General features: G+C 40.5%; 1 protein-coding gene across 6 annotated transcripts in view; it reads right to left on the reverse strand.

The window, feature by feature from the left end:
- The window catches only part of LOC140493615 (serine/threonine-protein phosphatase 6 regulatory subunit 3-like), a 135,984-nt gene that overhangs the window by 86,640 nt on the left and 27,994 nt on the right, over nucleotides 1–21,350 (reverse strand). For all 6 annotated transcript variants that reach the window (XM_072592245.1, XM_072592248.1, XM_072592247.1 and 3 more), the window contains 5 exons: nucleotides 15,459–15,691; nucleotides 11,745–11,931; nucleotides 7,955–8,092; nucleotides 7,419–7,484; nucleotides 735–847 (listed from right to left, as the gene is read on the reverse strand). In XM_072592245.1, the coding sequence (XP_072448346.1) occupies nucleotides 735–847; nucleotides 7,419–7,484; nucleotides 7,955–8,092; nucleotides 11,745–11,931; nucleotides 15,459–15,685 (731 nt within the window). In that variant the 5' untranslated portion in view covers nucleotides 15,686–15,691. The remainder of the gene's footprint in view (nucleotides 1–734; nucleotides 848–7,418; nucleotides 7,485–7,954; nucleotides 8,093–11,744; nucleotides 11,932–15,458; nucleotides 15,692–21,350) is intronic.

Here is a 21,350-nt window from a genome sequence, read left to right on the forward strand (position 1 = left end):
TAACTAAACAAGCCTGCAAGGGAGAATGGAAGAGAGGGTTACAATGGTAAACTGAATAGGGAATTGGAGTAGGCTAAAGCAGATACTGGTTGGGCTAAATAGTCTGTTTCTGCACTATGTATCTAATATATTCCTAAGCAAAAATACATTTACCTTCTGAAAAAAAACTAAAACAATTCACAACTCCTGCTTCCCTCCAGGAATGCATACTCAAGAGCTCCATATGCTTTATATTTAGCACAAATTTGAAGGCAAGTAGCACCTAGCCCAGAAACAAAATAGCCACTAGTTATTTTAGCCTCAGGCCTGTTTGAAGTGTCACTTCCACTGAAATATATAGAAGTACTCAGATCAAAAGTAACCCCATACCAGCCTAATGCCATACGAACACTGGAATCTTAAGGGGGGAAAACTAGATTAGAAAGCCAAAATAGAGTAGTGAGAAGATAAACATACATGGCATGAACAGGACACTATGCACACTTTATTTTCTGAAGGTATGCTGCGGCGAAGTTTTCTTTTAGTAACAGTAATGATGCTTACTCCGAAGCATACATGAAGGATCCTATAATAAAGGTACTGCTCTTATGTTCGAAATGTTCCTTTTGAAATGATATGTACAGCGTGAAATCAATTTTTTTTCACATTTGCTTTCATCATTAAGAACACTAATAATCAATTAAGAAAGCTTCTTTAGTAAGTGACTTTTAAACAATTTGTATTAAAGTACATACTTCTCTAACGTTGATAAAAGTGGATCTGGCTCTGGAGAGCTCTGCATTTGAATCATCTGGTCTCTGCTGAGGCGGATGATTTCACATAATGATTGTGATGCATTTGAGTGTCGCTAAAAAAAAATAAGTATTAGATACTTAACGTCACTTATCTCAGATCACATCAAACATTCAGATGAATTAAGAATAAAGCTAAGCAATCACATTTTCACCTCCAAGCTTGAATAACAAACTTAGTGAATGGTTTTAATAGGGTATCATCAAAACAAATTATAAGTAACTCATTCAGAAGAAATATAATTGACCTGAAACTTTAACTCTCTATCTATCCATAAATGCTGCCTGACCGGAGTATTTTCAGCATTTTCTGATTATTAATTCTGATGATTTATTAATGGATTACAGTTGCCACTTCCTTTTAGAAAAAATAAGATACATAATGAAGTATATAACTATACCAAATTTTGAATAAATGAATGATAGATTAGTTGCCTTCAGTGTGATCTCCCTCTTCAAAAAGTAGTTCTAACTCCACATACAAATATGCTATTGCCATCAGCCCTCAGAGAAACAACTTACAACTCATAACCGTTGTACTCCTAGTTCCTTTAAGACAACCCTTTCAAGCAGCTCTGAGACTTCTGGTTGCTTTGTTAGATTTGATTGGTCAAATAGTCAGGATACTTATAAGCTGGTCGATACCCGAGGACTATGTCTTCTTCAGTCAAATAAGTATTGAGAATAATCTGGAGGGGGAGGAGAAACATGTACAGAAATCTTTTCTGCCAGTAGATTGACAGCCACTAACATGATATCTCAGAACTCCTGAGAGAAATCAGAGTTTTGTTCTGAAAGGTGGCAATGGAACTTATTTCTAAGTAATTCCCTCCATCAAAAACAAAAATATCAAAAAATGATCTGCCACGGATTTTGTTAATTACCAAATTCAGTCCAGACACTGGATTGCATAATTATCGATATGGCATCAGGTTGAAAGACAGTTGACTGATATGATTATGATGCGATCACTATTTTCATAACAATGATGTTTACTTTGAAGAAAGCAGAGGTTCTTCACTGTACTGAAAGCTAAATCTGTATAAATGGCAAGTGTTACAAAATTTACTTGCATCCAGATAGGCTTCAATCCTACAAGGGAAGCAGTGATCAGAGTATTATAGCTGCAATATACTTATGCCATGATCACGACTAAAGTATGTCAAACCCATGAACCTACAACAGTGGTACTGAACAGGACAGTAATAGAAGACGTTCACTTGCATTGGACATGTAAAGAAACTGGGATGTATAATAAAATGAACATTGATGCCTCACTTCCATTTTAAAAATATTTTGTACAAAATGCTGATGATGCTTTCAGGGGTATCTTGCATTTGGAATTGCCAAACTTGTTTGTGGTAATGTTTGGTTTTTGTCTTTTCTGTTGTACCAGAATACAGTGGCAATATTTTCCAATCTCTTCCTGAATTACAGCATTATAGGAATAGAGTGCAACAAATGCAGTCATCTTGGCTGGAAGAGAAGATATCCTAGATCATCTGTTAATAAGCTTCTCAAAATTATGGATCTCAGGTTGGCTGTAAATAAGATTGGCCTCCACGGATCAACAATCCCAATGTATCAGAAGAAGGACCTGCTGAATTACTCTTGCTATCTCCCTGAAGGGCAACAATATCAAATCGATATTCAACTACAAAGCATTACAGAAAAAGGCAAATTTTTTTTAAAAAACTAACCATTTGGCAGGATCCATTAGGGTCCACACATTTTTGAATTAAAAAATATATTGTCGTTCTTATGTATACATGCACTGCAAACATATTGTCGAAGTCACTTCAATCAGATCAATTCTCAGCTCAACATCACATTAGTAAGAAATGATTCAAGAATTTGCAAAATGATCTCTCTAAACTGCAAAACTGAGAACCAAATTTTGAGAGCCAAAAGATTTTCTTGTATGTGAGAAAGAAATCTCCTGTCAGGCTGACAAACAGCCTTATTATTCACAACAGAAGATCGCCTGCCTAGACAGAACATGAATCCAGCTACCCTGCCTCAATTCAAAGGGAGCAATATCCTATTTGTATATGGAGGATGAACCAATAAAGCAGTACCTTGTAATCTGACAATCAGTTCATTGGCATGCTTCCAATCTAATTTGTTGTATAGCAAAATTATTTGTTGGCAACGCAGAGTGATTGGCATTCTCTATTTTTAAAGTTAAATCAGTGGTCCATCAGTTTGGTGATTTATCACTTCTACTTCCAAATGCTTTAAAGACATACACTTCATAGGATGAAACCACCCAATCTCACCACCAATACACTGGGAAGTGATTATAATCCAGTACACAAAAAAAGAGCCATATAAATTTTTCATGCCAGTCAGATTAAATTAAGCAATCCTGTAACATACTGTGCACCCTCCAATTGCAACAGCCAGCTGTGCCATCAGGGTTAACATTCAGTGGAGAAAAAACAGCTACAATACTAATTCATGGCTAGTGGGAATCTCCAAGGTAGATCAAAAATCAGTTGGGCAATAACTTAAAACTAGGTCATTCAACTTTTCTAACCATTGTATTCTGCTTGAAGCTTTTTATTAAATAAAAAAAGAGTCAGCAGGGATGTAAGATGTACAGAATCATAAACTGAACAGATGTCTTTTATAATAATAAATCAGTAGTCCTAAACGAGATTAAGCTGAACAGTACAATCATAGAGATGTACAGCACAGAAACATGCCGACAAACTGTCCTTAATTAATTTTGTCCCATTTGCCAGCATTTGGCCCATATTCATATACCCATCCAGAGGCCTTTTAAATGTTGTAATTGTAACAGCCTCCACCACTTCCCCGGCAGCTCATTCCATACATGCACCATCCTCTGCACGAAAAGTTGCCAGTCACGTCGCTTTTAAATCATTCCCCTCTCACCTTAAGCTACATTGGGGAAAAAACCCATCTACGTCCCTCATGATTTTATAACCTTCTACAGAGGTCACCCCTCAGCCTCCGATACGCTGGGGAAAATAACCCCAAGCCATTTAGCTGCCCCCAGTAGCTCAAACACCTTGGCAACATCCTTCTAAGTCTTTTCCAAACCCTTTCACGTTTTGCAATATCCTTCCTAATAGCAGGGAGACCAGAAGTAAACACAGTATTCCAAAAGTGGCCTAACCAATGCCCTGCATAGCAGCAACATTTCCCTCCAACTCCTACATTCTATATGACATGACCAATAAAGGAAACAAACCAAATGCCCTCTTGATTATCCTATCTGCCTGCGACTCTACTTTCTAAGAACAATGAACTTGCACTCTAAGGTCTCAGCAACACTCCCAGGACCTTACCATTAGGGTGTAATATTCCTGCCCGGATTTGCTTTTCCAAAATGCAGCACCTCACATTTATCTAAATTAAACTACATCTGCAACTCCTTGGTCCACTGGCCTAACTGATCAAGATCCTGTTACGTTGTGAGGTAACATTCTCCACTATCCAATACATCACCAATTTTGGTGTTATCTGCAAATTTGTTAACCATTCCTGCTACGCTCACATTCATACCCTTTATAAAAATGACAAAACACTGTGGACCTAGCACCAATCCTTGTGGGACACTGCTGGTCACAGGCCTCCAGTCTGAAAAGCAACCCTCCACTACCATCCTTTGTCTCCTACCTTTCAAGTCGGTTCTGCATCCAAACAGCTTTTTTTTCCTATATTCCACGTGATCTAACCTTGCTAACCAGTATACCATGTGGACCCTTACTGTGGACCCCATGTGAACCTTACTGAAGTCAATATAGACCACATCCATTATTCTGCCTTCATCAATCCTCTTTGTTGCTTCTTCAAAAAAACTCATGTTAATGAGGCATAAACTCCCATGTACAAAACCACGTTGACTATCCCTAATCAGTCCTTGCCTTTCCAAATACATGTAATTCCTGCCCCTCAGGATCCCCTCCAACAACTTGCCCACCAGTCACGTCAGGCTCATTGGTCTGTAGTTCCCACCTTTCTTAAATAGTGGCACCATGTTAGCCAACTTACAGTCTTCTGGCACTTCACCTGTAGCTATCAATGATATAAATATCTCAGCAAGGAGTCCAACAATCACCTCCCTCGCTTCCCATGGAATTCCAGAGTACACCTGATCAGGTCCTGGGGAGTTATCCACCTTTATGCTTTTTAAAACATCCAACACCACCTTCTCTGTAATATGGACATTTTTCAAAACATTGCTTTTTATTTCTCCAAGTTCTCTAGCTTCCCGATCCTTCTCCACAGTAAACACTGAACCCAAGTTCTCATTTAGCATCTCCCCCATCTCCTCAGTTTCCAAATGTAGGCGGCCTTGCTGATCTTAAAGGGGCCCTATTCTCTCCCTTGTTACTCTTTTGTCCTCAATATATTTGTTGAATCCTTTTGGATTCTCCTTAACCCTATATGCCGAAGCTGTCTCATGCCCCCATTTTGCCTTCCTGATTTCCATCTAAGTAAATTTCTACTGTCTTCATATTCTTCTAGGAATTCACTTAATTCCTGCTGTCTATACATGACATATGCTTCCATATCTTCACCAAAACCCCAATATCTCTAATCAACCAGTATTCCCTACATATACTAGCCTTGCCCATCACCCTAACAGGAATATATTGTCTCCAGACTCTCACTATCGCATTTTTGAAGACTTCCCAACCGTCGCTTTACCTGCAGAGGTCTGCCCCTAAACAAGTTTTGCAAGCTCTTGCCTCATACCATCAAAATTGGTCTTCCTCCAATTTAGAACTTCAACTTTTAGATCCAGCCTACCTTTTGCCATCACTATTTTGAAACTAGTAGATTTATGGTCACTGGCCCCAAAGTGCTCCCCCACTGACACCTCAGTCACCTACCCTGCCTTATTTCCCAAGAATAGGTCAAGTTTTGCACCTTCTCTAGTAGGTACATCCACATACTGAATCAGAAAATGTTCTTGTACACACTTAACAAATTCCTCTCCATCTAAACCCTTAACACTATGGCAGTCCCAGTCTATGTTTGGAAAGTTAAAATCCCCTACCATTACCAGCCTATTATTCTTACAGCTAACAGATTTCCCCACAAATTTGCTTCTCAATTTCTTGCTATATGGGAATTGATAGTACAAGATGATCATCTCTTTATTTCTCAGTTCCACCCAAATAACTTTCCTGGACATACTCCCAGGAATATCCTAAGTATAACCGTAATGTTATCCCTAATCAAAAATGCCACTCCACCTCCTCTCTTGTCCCCTTCCTGTAGCATCTATATGCTAGAACATTAAGCTGCCAGTGGTTTCTATCCCTAAGCTATGCTTCTGTAATTGCTATGATATCCCAGTCCCCATGTTCCCACCCATGCCCTGGGTTCATCTCTCTTACCTGTCTAGCCTCTTGCACTTAAATAAATGCAGTATAATTTATCAGTCCCACCTCATTCTCTGGTTTGTTCCTGCCTGTTTGACTCACTCCTTTTCCCAAATGCACCATTCTCAAAGATTGATCACTTTTCTCACTATCTCCCTTCTTCCATAGAGCGTGAAAGGAATAGCTTTAGCTGAAATTCAGTCTCACCTGAAAGTTGAAACCCTAGAATCAGAATTGCAGGCACAACATCTGCAATCCAACCATCTTGCAATCAACACCATGCTGGGTTTCAGACACACAACCTGCACTGTGTCTGAACTCAAAGTCTCAAAGCCAGCCCTACAATGTTGGATTGTCCATAAAAGAAACACAATAAACAATGAACAATCACGTTTGAAGATAACCTAATCTCAATTACCAACCTCTCAGCATGGCTGATGCAGTTCAAGTCTGGGCAAATAGTCATAGAGATGTACAGCATGGAAACAGACCCTTCGGTCCAACCAGTCCATGCCAACTAGTCCCACCTGTCAGCACCCGGCCCATATCCCTCCAAACCCTTCCTATTCATATACCCATCCAGATCCCTTTTAAAATGTTGCAATTGCAGCTCATTCCAACCACCCTCTGTGTGAAAACGTTGCCCCTTAGGTCTCTTTTATATCTTTCCCCTCTCACCCTAAACCTATGCCCTCTAGTTATGGACTCCCCCGACCCCAGGGAAAAGACTTTGACTATTTATCCAATTCATGCCCCTCATGATTTTGTAAACCTCTAGAAGGTCACTCCTCAGCCTCCGACGCTCCAGAGAAAACAGCGCAGCCTGTTCAGCCTCTCCCTATAGCTCAAATCCTCCAATCCTGGCAACATCCTTGTAAATCTTTTCCGAACCCTTTCAAGTTTCACAACATCTTTCCAATAGGAAGGAAACCAGAATTGCAAGCAATATTCCAATAGTGGCCTAACCAATGTCCTGTACTCAATACTCTGACCAATAAAAGAAAGCATACCTGTTTTTCAAGCTGATAAAACAAAGGTACCCACTTTTTGAACAATTTCAGTTTGCAGCTAGCCAGTATTTTGTTATTTCACACACTGTACTCAAGATAGAGCCAAGGCAGTAATTATTGCTACTTATTTGGTATGTTCCGGCGACTGACAGAATAAGATACACTGTAAGGCTATTCTTCAGTACACAGCTATCCACTGAAGATTTTTTTAATATAGATTTAAGCAGAAATAACATACTTCTGCATCTACTTACATCTTCATCATGGGACGGGTGTACCATTTCTATTAGTTGCTGAATAATCTTTTCCTCATTCAGCCACTGCAAAAATTTAAAAAAGTAAAAGCAAAATATAATTAAATATATAGAGCTTAAGTTAATGCTGAATTAGAAACTACCTTTACCTTCAACTATCATTTAATTTCATAACCAATAAACAAGATATTCAAGTTAATCGCACTTTAAAACACATCTGCAGCTGTTGCTGTTATTCACCATGCAATAGTTATTGAATTGACTTTCAACGATTTTTTGTTCCTGCATGTACACATTATTTCTCCTATCCTCATTAACCTGCAATGAAAAATCAGTGTGTCAAGCCAACTTTGAAGGACCCTCTTTCAAGCTTTTCTTTGATTGTAGCTTTGCACTTTGCCCTAATTCAATATTCCTGTAAAGTGCTTAAAGTACCTGCCCACCAAGTAAACACTTTAGAAATACCAGTTCTTTAAGTAAGAATAGATCTGTGTTAATTGTTTAATGCAACAAACACCAAATGGTCATTGACTTACATTTAAAACATCCTGCCTCAGCTGTGGTGGCTCAACACATGTCAATAGCCTGAGCAGCAAGTCCATGAGTGCAGAGGTTCCTATGTGTTTCAACAGTAAGCTTACAAATGCATCCCTCTTTCGTAAAAATGTGATAATCTACAAGGAAAAAAAACACTTTAAACAATGTGCGCCACAGTCAGTTATAATACATGCAAATAGAAATTGTGGAATTCTCCACTTCCCTGCCACCCATGGACAATACCAAGCAACCATTTTGAGGCAGTCACTAAAATATCAATTTCCACAATCCCAAACATTCAAAAACATTTTGGTTTATAAATGTTTCAGTTTGTGTTTCCGGTAGGGTATTAAAATAAACTTGGAGAAACAGCTTTTCAAAACAGTTTCAGAAGATGCCCTATGCTTCAGATTTCAAACAGTAACTTGCATTTTTGTAATACATTGAAATAGCAGAAAGTTATACAAAGGGTGCCTCACAGAGGTGTAATCAGAAAACGGACACCAATCCTAAGGAGGAGATATTCAAGAGGGATGGCGAAAGGAAGATCCAAAGAGTTTAAGAACACAAATCCAGAATTTAGGAACAAGCGCAAATCACTCACTCTCTCAAACTTTTAATTACGGATGATATGTATCACATCTTTATTTACCCATCTTGGCTCCAGATCTCTCTACACCCTTACTTAATTAAAATCTATGTCCCATCTTGATAGCTAAAAATATATCAGGCAATGCAAGCAGTCCTTCAATTACAAATGAGCTCTGTCCCCGAGTTTGTTCAAAAGTCATTTTATACGCAAGGTGGAACACGATGTGCCTGTTAGCATAGGAAATGCTTGCACGTCAGATCTTTAAAATTACACCTCTGTATGGAATCACATTCACCAAAATGAAAGTCCATTAGTCGGACATTCATAAATTGGGGACCCCTGGTAACATGATGCAGGAAGGGATTTGCACAGCTGGCCAGAGAAAGGAGGGCATTCTTGGTGAGGGGTAATGAGGATGTGGTGGAGCGAATCCCATTAGGTAGGGGAAAAGCCATTCAAAAATTATAACATAGGGAGATGACTATCTTAAAATGAAAGGACACGTAGCCAGAAGAAACCAAGCACAGTTGGGTTAATGGTAGGAAGTGAACATAGCTCAGCAAAGACAGGATTGGTAAGTAATAAACTTGGAGCAATATAACACACAGGCAACAAGTTTTGGGTGAAGCAAGCTGAAAAGCTAGAAGTGAAGGAAGAGAAGGCCGTCGGAATCACTGAGTCCAACAAGACTCGAAACATGCACAAGATGCGTTGCGGTAGGCAGTGCTATGGAAGCAAGAGCAAAATGATTTTTGTAATCTAGATCAGCCTGAGACAATAACTGAGGAGAAGGAAGTTGGTGAGGCAGTCTTCTCAAATTTTAGCTGGCGTTGGGAGTTTCAACCAGGACTGGATGTTGAACAATCCCTAATCACACGGAATAGATACTGAGTGACATAAGCACGTATATGTAGATTTTCTTAGAAAATCAACCTGTTCAGAGATCTCAAGCAATTGTGATTTGTAATCAGAACTCCTGGTTCAGAGGTAGGGGCATTACCATTGCATCACAAAAGCCCGAGGCATCATACGTAAACTGATCTCATGCCTAAGGATGTTATATGCAAACAATGTTTGGAGATCAAGGGCATATGAAAGGGAAACGATGAGGGTGCAGTTGCCTGTCAAAGTCTACAAGGAGAAAGTGAGTTCTGCAGATGCTGGAGATCGAAGTCGGGAGTCTGTTACTGGGGGAATACTAAATATACTAAAAATACTAAACAAGTATTTTGCATCAGTATTTACTGTGGAGAAGGATATGGAAGATGTAGAATATAGGGAAATAGATGGTGACATCTTCAAAAATGTCCATATTACTGGGGAGTAAGTGCTGGATGCCTTGAAACACAAAGGTGGATAAATCCCCAGGACCTGATCGGTGTACCCTAGAACTCTGTGGGAAGCTAGGGAAGTGAATGTTGGGGCTCTTACGGAGAGATATTTGTATCATCGATAGTCACAGGTTAGGTGCCGGAAGACCGAAGATTGGATAACATGGTGCCACTGTTTAAGAAAAGTGGTTAGGAGAAGCCAGGGAACTATAGACCAGTGAGCCTGACAGCAGTGGTGGGCAAGTTGTTGGAGGGAATCCTGAGGGACAGGATGTACATGTACTTGGAAAGGCAAGGACTGATTAGGGATTGTCAACATGGCTTTATGCATGGGCAATCATGTCTCACAAACTTGATTGAGTTTTTTGAAGAAGTAACAAAGGATTGATGAGGGCAGAGCAGTAGATGTGATCTATATGGGCTTCAGACAGGCGCTCGACAAGATTCTCCATGGGAGACTGGTGAGAAAGATTAGATCTCATGGAATACAGAACCATTTGGATACAGAACTGGTTCAAAGATAGAAGACAGAGGGTAGTTGTGGAGGTTTTTTTTTTCAGACTGGAGGCTGTGACCAGTGGAGTGCCACAAGGATCGGTGCTGGGTCCTCTACTTTTTGTAATTGATGTAAATTATTTGGACATGAGCATAACAGGTATAGTTCGTAAGTTTACGGATGACACCAAAATTGGAGGCGTCCTCCTAAAGTGGACAGCGAAGTAGGTTACGTCAGATTACAATGGGATCTTGATCAGATGGGCTAGCGGGCTGAGAACTGACAGATGGAGTTAATTTAGATAAATGAGAGGTGCTGCATTTTGGGAAAACAAATCTTAGCAGGACTTATACACTTACTGGTAAGGTCCTCAGGAGTGTTGCTGAACAAAGAGACCTTGGGGTACAGGTTTGTAGCTCCTTGAAAGTGAATAAGATAGTGAAGGCGGCTTTTGGTATGCTCTCCTTTATTGGTCAGAGTATTAAGTACAGGAGTTGGGAGGTCATGTTGCGACTGTACAGGACATTGGTTCAGCCACTGTTGGAATATTGCGTGCAATTCCGGTCTCCTTCCTATTGGAAAGATGTTGTGAAACTTGTAAATCTTTTCTGAACCCTTTCAAGGGTGGGGCCAGGGTTGAAGGATTTGCGCTATAGGGAGACATTGAATAGGCTAGGGCTGCTTTCCCTGGAGCGTTGCAGGCTGAGGGGTGTACTTAGAGGTTTATAAAATATGAAGGAAAGGATAAATAGAAAAACTCTTTTCCCTGGGGTGGGGGAATCCAGAACTAGAGGGCATAGGTTTAGGATGAGAGGGGAAAGATATAAAAGAGACCTAAGGGGCAACCTTTTCACTCAGAGGGTGGTACGTATATGGAATGAGCTGCCAGAGGAAGTGGAGGAGGCTGGTACAATTGCAACATTTAAAAGGCATCTGGATGGGTATATGAAAAGGAAGGGTTTGGAGGGATATGGGCCAGGTGCTGGCTGGTGGGACTAGATTGGGTTGGGATATCTGGTCGGCATGGATGAGTTGGACTGAAGGGTCTGTTTCTGTGCTGTACATCTCTATAACACTATGACTTTAAATGACGACCGTCACAAATGCCTACTTGTTATGAATTTTTTTTTTTTTTTAAAATGTGGAATGCTCTTTTCTCATGATAAATCTGAAACACGGGCTTTTTGTTTTAATTGATAAAACTTACACAGCAGTACCAATGCTGAAGTCTACCAGTAATTTGGGATATGGAGTGGAGCTGCAGTCTCCACACTGTGTAGGGATGCTAAACGAAAGCAAAACTAAAGCAGCCTATATTAAATGGTTTTCTTTGGTACTAAATTATAAAACCGACATCCACATGTTCCTACCTGGTCAGGTTTTCTGCTGATAAGAATGCTTAGCACCTTACTAAAGAAACTGGCAAGCAAAGGGTTAAGTGGTGGCTCATTTTGCAGAAAGCTGTAGAGTCGTGTCAACAAAGGTTCATCTTCTGCCAGTCGGTCATTCAGTTGTGCTACATCTGACGTAAGTAGTTCGCACGATATGTTGGGGTACCTAGAAGAAAAAGAATTTTAAACTAGGACAAATTAAGTTTCATTCCAGTTAGTCCTTTGCAAAAACCTGCAGTTATTTAATAATACTGCATCAGTTTAACAGCCCATTTTACTCTATCCTTAAAACATCATACTGCCTGCCACCAGACATGTCATTTTGGTCTCGCCATAAAAAAAGACTCAGCTGTTGTTTGACATAGGGGTCTCAGCAATAATGCAAAACAAAAACTGCAGGTGCTGGAGATTTGAAACAAAAACAGAAATTGCTGGCAAAACTCAACAGACCTGGCAGCATCGGTGGGAAGAAAGAGTGAATTAAGGTTTTAAGTCAAGTGACACTTCATCAGGACTAATAGCAGGAAGCAATGGTATTTATGCTGAAGGGGTGGTTGGGGAGATGTTGAAAATGGGCAAAGAGATGAGCAGTTAGGTGGAGTTGTAGCAAAAAGGTGATAGAGACAGAGAGACAAACAGAGAGGGAGAGAGATAGATGATGAAAGGGACAGGCAAAAGAGGCAGTTACTGATTTTCATTTAAAACATATACTTTAGTCATAAAAATAAACTTAATTTACATACGGTCGCATATGATGAAACAAAACAAACACTGGAGTTTGACTCTATCCGCAAAAAAACTCAAGGCATTTGTTGCTTGGACAAGACTATATTTACATATATTGTGGCACAGGGAGTGCCTGATAATTGAATGGACCTCCATTTAAACTTCAGCAGAAAGACTTCAGACAGTTATCTTTCCTCACTGCCCAAAGCTTTAGTGCATCCCTCAGCACGTAGTCCTGCACTTTGGAATGTGCCAGTCTGCAACACTTGATCAAGGTCAACTCCTTGCTCTGGAAGGCCAACAGAATTTGGGCAGACCAATGAGCTTCTTTCATTGGGTGGATAATCGTCCAGGTGCATCCGGGGAAACAGACACACGGACACCACAGACAAAACAGGTAGCTTGTTGGGGTACAGAGTACCCAGGTGCACATGAAAGATCTCACAGGTAATACCCTTCTCTCCACTAGCCAAATGATAACTTGGAGCTTGGAAAGTTCTGTGATGAGGCATGCTGCCAAATGACTTCAATCTGCCCAGGGGCCAATCTCCCTTTGCAACACTTGTGACAGGTGATTATTGATAGAAGGGAAACTGAGTACATAGTAGTGAGGGCTGAGTGTCGGAGAGAATCATGGATCCCCTATACAGTGTGGAAAGATACCATCAGGTCCACACCAACCCCCCAAAGAGCATCCTACCCAGTTCCAGCCCTCTACCTTATCTCTATAACCCTGCATTTTCCATGGCTAATCCAGTAACATGGCAAATCCTTATTAACATGCAAATCTTTGGTCTGGTAGAGAAAACTAGAGTACCCAGAAGAAATCCACACAGACGCAGGAAGAATGTGCAAACTGCACACAGCACCTGAGGCTAGAATCAAACTCGGGTCCCTGGTGCTGAAGGCAGCTGTGCTAACTACGGAGCCACCATGCCACCCAAGGCTGTAGGTGGTGTTGAAAGCAACCCTTATAATGTCATAATAAGCCTGAGAGTGGTGGAGAATGGGTTGGTTGTGCTATAAATAACCCATATCAGGATAGGACTGGGTGTGGAGATTGAGTTTAAAAAAAAGGACAGACAGAATCAGGCTCTAAAGTTAAAGTTAATAATCTAGCTGTTGAGTCCGAGATACTGCAGGGCCCTTAAGTGAAAAATGAAATACTGTTCATTAAGCTTGTGCTGAGGTTGGCTGGAACACTACAGCACGATGTTCCAGAAATGCTGGCCAGTAAACACAGTGATGCACTGAAGTGGCAGGTAACTGAAAGCTCAGGGTCATTTTTATGGACAGAAAATAGGTGATCTTCAAGCAGTCACCAAGTCAGCATTTTGTCTCCCCAGGGCAGAGGAGACCACAGTGAACAGTGAATACAGTAGACTAGAATGTAATTTCACTTTGAGCTTAGCTCAATGATAAACTCTTTCTACCAGATGGTTGTGGCTTCAAGTTCCTGTTCAAGACTTTATACATAATTTGGACTGCAATGGTCTTGTTGTGCAGTAGTTCCCTACCTCTGAGCAAGGATACCTGGGTTTAAAATCATAGCTGTTCCAGAGGCATGTAGTAATATCTCTGAACAGGCTGATTGGAAAATATCCATAATCTAGGTTGACAGGTCTGTGCAGTAGGAGTAAACAGCTACATTGTCAGAGATGCCTATTTTTGGATCAGACATTTAAACAATGGCCCAATCAATTCATTCAGCTGAAGACATAGGTCGCAACGACAGTATTTAAAGCAGAGAATGGAAGTTTTGCAGAATCCTAGTCAAACTTGCTCTTTGACTTAATAAGACTCATCTGGAAAAGAATCAGGACAGCAATACATTTTAGTTAATAAAAGAAAATGAAGCAGACTTTAATGAAAATTTGTGCTTTAGGTACTCCAGGTAAATAAACACAGTGATCAGCATGAACACAAAGATGGTCATCAAAAGGCCATCTGCACATGCACATCAATTTCTGGGAACAGACATGACTAATCCAGAATGAAACAGAGACATGATGAAATTGTACCAAAAGAACACTGACTCTGATAATATGCTTTCAGCAACGTCTTCAACCCAACCGTTATCTGGTACTTCAACCACACATGCTAAAAAGGTCCGGAGTGTAGTCATTTACTGATAGTTCTGACAGTGACAGTGTTCAGTTTTATTCAAATTTCTGCGACAATAAAACAGTCAACACTACTCTAATGCATTAACAACTTTAATATCAGCTGACAAGCAGAATATTTGTACCTTTACAACGTTAGGTACCAGCTAATGGCCGGATGCGAGCCAATGCCACCTGATTTTCTGTTCCACCCCTCCCTTACTACTCTCATGACATGTCTTGATTTTTCAGCACTGAAATGGAATCCCAGTGGAAAAAAGTTCAAGAATACCTGAAATTGATTTTTGTCAAATTTATGCAAAGATCACAAGAATGAATATATGAAAATTGATTAATAAAGACAGAGTCAAGACTTAAGGTCTATATTGACATACCCTTAAAAGGTATCAGATTCATCATGGTATCATTAGTTTTCTAAAGTATATTTTTTAGCAATGCTTTAGTGTCATGAATTTCCTTTTCTAAAACAAATAGTTAATCATCCAACATTCACCCATCTTTAACAAGAATTAAATAACAGTAGTTATTTCTAGGCTCCATATTAAAATCCATTAATCAAGTCTCATTTTTCAAAGGTCAAGTTATAGCTCAATATACTGTAAAATCACCAAAGTTCTACTAATCATTAAGCTACTCTTTTATTGGAGAGATGGCTGGTGGTGGTTTAACCCGAGCGTCACCTTGCCTCAGGTAATTAGAGAGTTGAGGAGTTCTTCATGGTAGCCTTAGCCAGTGGAAGAATTGAACACACACTGTTGGCATCACTTTGCATTGCTAACCAGCCATCAGCCAACTGAGCTAACCAACTCCCAAGTGTTCACTTTCAATAATAATATTTTCTTACTTGTATTTCATCTTCTCATCCATATCATCTGGTGGCTCTTGAGTGATGTACGTGACTAGATCTTCCATACTCTGCGATCGGACCAAAAAGTCTAAGAGCTTGCGGTTCTGAGCTTTACATTCCTGCAAAACATCTTCTTCATCCATTAGTTCAGTCAGAGTCACATCTTCCTTCTCTAGAAGTGTATCTATATGGGACGACGTGTGAAGATCGAACTTCCAAAACATGGTTCACTAATATGGAAGATAAACAAGGTCACTCAGAATGCAGATTTAGTTCAACAGGGGAGGGGGAAAAAAAAAACTCCATGCTGTTTACATCAGAAAACAGGATATGGTTCTCTGGTATCTCAGCAGGCAAATGTATCACCTTAATATAAGACAAATTTGTATGGACCAGGAATCAAAACTTCAAATCGCTAATATATGCAAGTGTCATTTGAAAACCCACAAAAATAATCTAGGACAAGGAATACAACAAGGTGAACAAGGAATCAAATTACAAAGCAATAAAAGTACAGTAAACTGGTTTTAACTGGCACCTTACGAACTGGCACTCTCAATAAAGTGGTTAAAAAATACATCTGAAATACTGGAAATTTACTGTACTATCACAATCCTTAAGTCATCAGTTAAGGTTTGAGTGAGAAGGCTTTCTGCCAATATGTTTTATTTAAATAATAATATAACTTTGCTTTAAGTGAGTTATGCTGTAAATCAAGTACCACAATGATGTGTGTACCCCTGCAATATGTTTAATTTACTTTTGCGAACTTTTACACTGATTATGTGGACTTCTTGATCAATGGAAATATCTGATCAACCGACATACTCCTGGTCCCATTGGTGTCAGTTAATAAGTTTGCTGTACTTTAAACACTGACATATATGTTAATGAAGGATGGAATGGTCAATGGTCAATTTTACAAGATTAATGTACTGCTGATATAAGCATGCCTACAATATTCACTTCATGGTGAAAATTTGGAGAGCATCTATATTTTGATGAATAAGTTAAATGATAGGGAAATTGTGGCAATATTGGTCATGGAGGGAAAAGCAATAGGAAAATACTCAAAATTGCTCTGAAACCAATTACTAATCTCAGAAAGTATTCTGAAGATTTGTACAAGGAAATACTTGTTTGTAACAGTGCAAACAAGATAGTGGAAAACGAGACAAAACAGTGTGGAATTGCAGGCAAGGGAGTTAAGAAAAGCTTACTTAGTCTCACTATAAATAAGTCCAGTTCACCGATCCACAATTTCATAGTGAATAATTCCATGTTGCTCTTTGAAGCTATAATATCCTGCTACCTCAATTTTCAGCTCCAGTTCTCTTCAGTGTAATCAGCCGTTGGATGAATTTTTAAAACAATTGTTGTGCGCATACTTTAGGTTGTTAGGTTACAAGTGACATACCCATTTCTTTTTTAACATTACGGTAGGACAGTTTACTCTCAATTTTGAGCTCAGCATTTATCTGGTCATATGAAATGAGACTTCAATACAGTCACAGATAGCCAGGTATATTGACAGAATATCAAGGGATTAACAGGGACCCACTACCATTTTACTTTGGCTGGCAGGCTTTGTTACATTTTGCTTGGCTTAGCAAGGTAGTCATTACACAAGACTGTATTTCCCGTTGAACACAATATAGTTTACTGTATTTGAGTGATACTGACGACAACAGATTTAACTTGACTTTCAGCAATTAGTAAACAAACACCTAAGACCAAGTACTTCTCCTTTCACTTCCATCAGGCCTTTCAACTTGGCAGCAATCTTTGCAGACAATACTTCAAAAACATTCAATGCCATTAAAGCATGTAATATGGCCTAAGGATTTGAACAGCATTTTGTAAATCAATTTTCTTTGGTACAATGCTAAATTATATTTTGGTAGATAGAATTTTCTTTCCTTTCTCATTGCCTGACCTGACTCTTAAATCCAGTCTTTGATTTTACTGTGCCAGCCTGATAAGCTTTGAGAAAATTACCAGGATTAGGGGTGAGTAACAAAGACTGGCCTTGCCAGTGACACACATCCTATAAAAGAATTTTTAAAAGTACATATCAACCCTTTTTAGTTATACCAATGACTATTTTAACAGTACATCTGTGCCTTGCCTGAAGCTGTATTACATTTATCCACTGATGAAAAACCACCTGAAAGAGGAGTGGCACTCAGAGTTAGTGCCTCCAAATAAACCTGTTGGACTAGAACGTGGTGTTGTGTGATTCTTAACTGTGCCCATCCCAGTCCAACACCGGCACCTTATCCATAATTAGTTATCAGTAGCCTTGCCATTATTTAGAAGGCACATTCAGTTCCAATGAAGAGTATTTCAAATGAATTACAAATGGGAATACCTTCCTTTGATATGTCAGCAGGTACAACCATTTTGGGGAGGTACTGAATACAGTTGACAGCTTTTGCGAGAATTCCATTCTTTCAAGACAGCACCATTACAACTCACTTAATCCTGGAAAGATTTCAAAGTCTTCCAAAACAAACAACCAGGACTTTAATACCCTACTCATCTTGAAGGATATATCAAATGGTTATATACCTCAGAGCCAGAAGGTCTGTGCTCAAGTCCCAGCTGTTCCAGAGGTGTGTAACAACATCTCTGAACAGGTTGATGAAAAAGAATCTAAAACACTTACTCCTGCATATACACTGTACATAAATGTGCACCCTGCAGCAAGTAACTAATTAACTTCCTGATTCCTCAAAGTCTGTCTACCAACTACAAGGCACAAGTCAGGAATGTCAACAAAAGTTCTCCATTTGCCTGAATCAGTGTGACTCTAACAATACTCATAGCATTCAATGCCATCTAGGACAAAGCATGTGATCTCTACCATGCTCTCGCCCCACCTAAAAGGACAAATGCAGCAGATATATGGGAACACCTGCACCTGCAAATTCCCAAGTCCATCACTTTCCCAACTTTGAACTGTATGACTATTCCTACACTTTCCTTTGGTCAAATTCCTGGTATTCCCTCCCTGACAGTGCTGAGGGTGTTGTTACACCATTTGGACTACAATAGTTGAAGGGGGCAGCTCACTATCATTACCTCAAATGCAATTTGGAATGGGCAATAAACACAAGCTCAGCCAGCAACAGTCATATGCCATGAATGAGTACAGGTATCCAATCAGAGATGAGTCCACAACATTGACTCCAAACCCCATGAAACCTCATGGCTTCAGGTTAAACATGGGCAAGGAAACCTTTTGCTGATTGCCATGTATTGTCCTCCCTCGGCTAATGAATGAGTACTCCTCATGTTCAGCAACATTTAGAGGAAGCACTGAGGGCGGCAAGAGTGGAAAAAAAATGTAGTGGAGTTGGGAATTTCAATGTGCACCACCAAGAGTGGCTCAGCAACAGCATTACTGATTGAGGTGGTTGGATCCTAAAGGACACAGTTGCTAGATGGGTCTGTGGCAGATGATGAGGGAACCAAAGAAGGGAAAAATGTACTTGACCTCATCCATACCAATCTGCTAACCACAGGTGCAACTGCCCATGACAGTATCGGTGAGAGTGATCACCACACAGTCCTTGTGGAAACTAAGTCCCATCATCACATTGAGAATACCAGCATCATGCTATGTGGCACATATTCAGATCTAGTAACTGAAGACTTGGCATCAGAGCTGCTGCTGACCATGAACAGCAGCAGAATTGTACTCCAGCACAATCTGCAACTTCAAGATCCAAACCTCCACTCCACCATGACAAGCAAATTTGGTTTAATGGAATGTGCAGTGGGCCATGCTTTGAGTAGCACCAGGTAGATCTAAAACAGGAGGTGTCAACCTGGAGAAGCTGACAAACAGGACTACTTACAAGCCAAACAGCTCTGCCCTTCACTTGCTGCGTATGCTAAGTGACTCCATAACTAACAGACCAGATCTAAGCTCTGCAGTCCTGCCACATCCACGAATGGAGGACAACTCACTGGAGGGGGCAGCTCTACAAATAACCCCATTCTGAATGTGGAAGACCACCGACCATCAGTGCAAAAAAAGCTGAAGCATTTGTAGCAATCTTCAGCCAGAAGTAGCAAGCGGATGATCCATCTCAGGCTCCTCCACTGGTCCTCAGCATTACAGATCCCAGTCTTCAGCCAATTCGATTCACTCCACATCATATCAAGAAACCAACTGGAGGCACTGGATAGTGCAAAGGTTATGGGCCCAACATTCTGCTCATAGTACTGAAGGCTTGTGCTGGTGCTCTAGCCATTTATTCCAGTACAGTTACAACACTGGCATCTATCCAACAATGTGGAAAATTGCTCAGGTATGTCCTGCATACAAAAAGGTCAAATCCTGTTCAGACAATTACCGTGCCATCAGTCCACTCTCGATCATCAGCAAAGTGATGGAAGATGCCATCAACAGTGCTATCAAACAGCACCTGCTCAGCGAGACCCAGTTTGGGTTCTTCCAAGGCCACTCAGTTCCTGACCTCTTTACAGCCTTGTTTCAAACATATATAAAAAATCTGAACCCCAGAGGAGAGGAGTGAGAGACAGCCCTTGACATCAAGGCTGTTTGAGAGAGTGTTGCATCAAGGAGCCCAAACAAAACCAGAATCTATGGGTACAAGGGGACAAATTCTCTGCTGGTCGGGTGTTATACTTGACACATGGAAGTCAGTCATCTCAGCTCCAGGGCATCACTGCTGGAGTTCCTCAAAGTACTGTCCTCCGTCCAACCACCTTCAGCTGCTTCATCAATGGCCTTCCAGCCATTTTAAGGTCAGATATGGGGATGTTCATCAATGATTGCACAAGGTTCAGCACCATTTGAGACTCCTCAGATACTGAAGCAGTCCATGCTCGAATGCAACAAAATCTGGACAATATCCAGGCTTGGGCAAACAAGCGACAAGTAACATTCGCACCATACAACTCCTAGCCAATCACTACCGCCAATAAGAGACAATGTAAACACCGCCCCTTAACATTCAATGGTCTTAGCAGCACTGAATTCCCCTACTGTTAACATCCTGGGGTGGAGGTGCCAGTGTTGGACAGGGGTGGACAGTTAAAAATCAGGAAAATGGATGTTTCAGGCAAAAGCCCTGATTTCCTGCTCCTCAGATGCTGCCTGACCTACTGTGCTTTTCCAGCATCACTCTGATCTAAATTCTGGTTGCCAGCATCTGTAGCCCTCACTTTTGCAACATTAAAAATCACACAACACCCGGTTATAGTCCAACAGGTTTAATTGGAAGTACCAGCTTTCAGAGCACTGCTCCTTCATCAGGTAACTATTGAAAGCTCGTACTTCCAAATAAACCTGTTGGACTATAACTGGGTGTTATGTGATTTTCAACAACATCCTGGGAGTTATGGTTGACCTGAAACTCAACTGGACTTGCCACTTAGTTTAAGTGGCTGCAAGAGCAGGTCAGATGCTAAGGATACTATGGCAAGTAACTCACCTCCTGACTCCCTAAAGCCTGTCCATCATCTCCAAGGCACAAGTCAGTAATGTGATGGAATACTCCACACTTCCCTGAATGGGTGCAGTTCTAATAACACTCAAGGTGCCTGACATCATCCAGCACAAAGTAGACCTCTTGGCTGGCACCACATCCACAAGCATCCACTTCATCCACCAGTCAGTAGCAACCGTGCTTACCATCTACAAGATGCATTACTAAAATTCAAGAGATCCTTAGACAGAATCTTACAAACCCATGACCACTTTCATCTGGAAGGACAAGGGCAGTAGATACCTGGGAACACCACAACCTTTAAGTTCTCCTCCAGCCACTCAGCATCCGGAGTTGGAAATAAAGAGGAACCTTGATTATCCGAAGGACATAGGCAGACAGTATTTCGTTCGGTTAAATGAATTCC

This window comes from Chiloscyllium punctatum, chromosome 22 (assembly GCF_047496795.1).
Source record: "Chiloscyllium punctatum isolate Juve2018m chromosome 22, sChiPun1.3, whole genome shotgun sequence".
Taxonomy (NCBI): domain Eukaryota; kingdom Metazoa; phylum Chordata; class Chondrichthyes; order Orectolobiformes; family Hemiscylliidae; genus Chiloscyllium; species Chiloscyllium punctatum.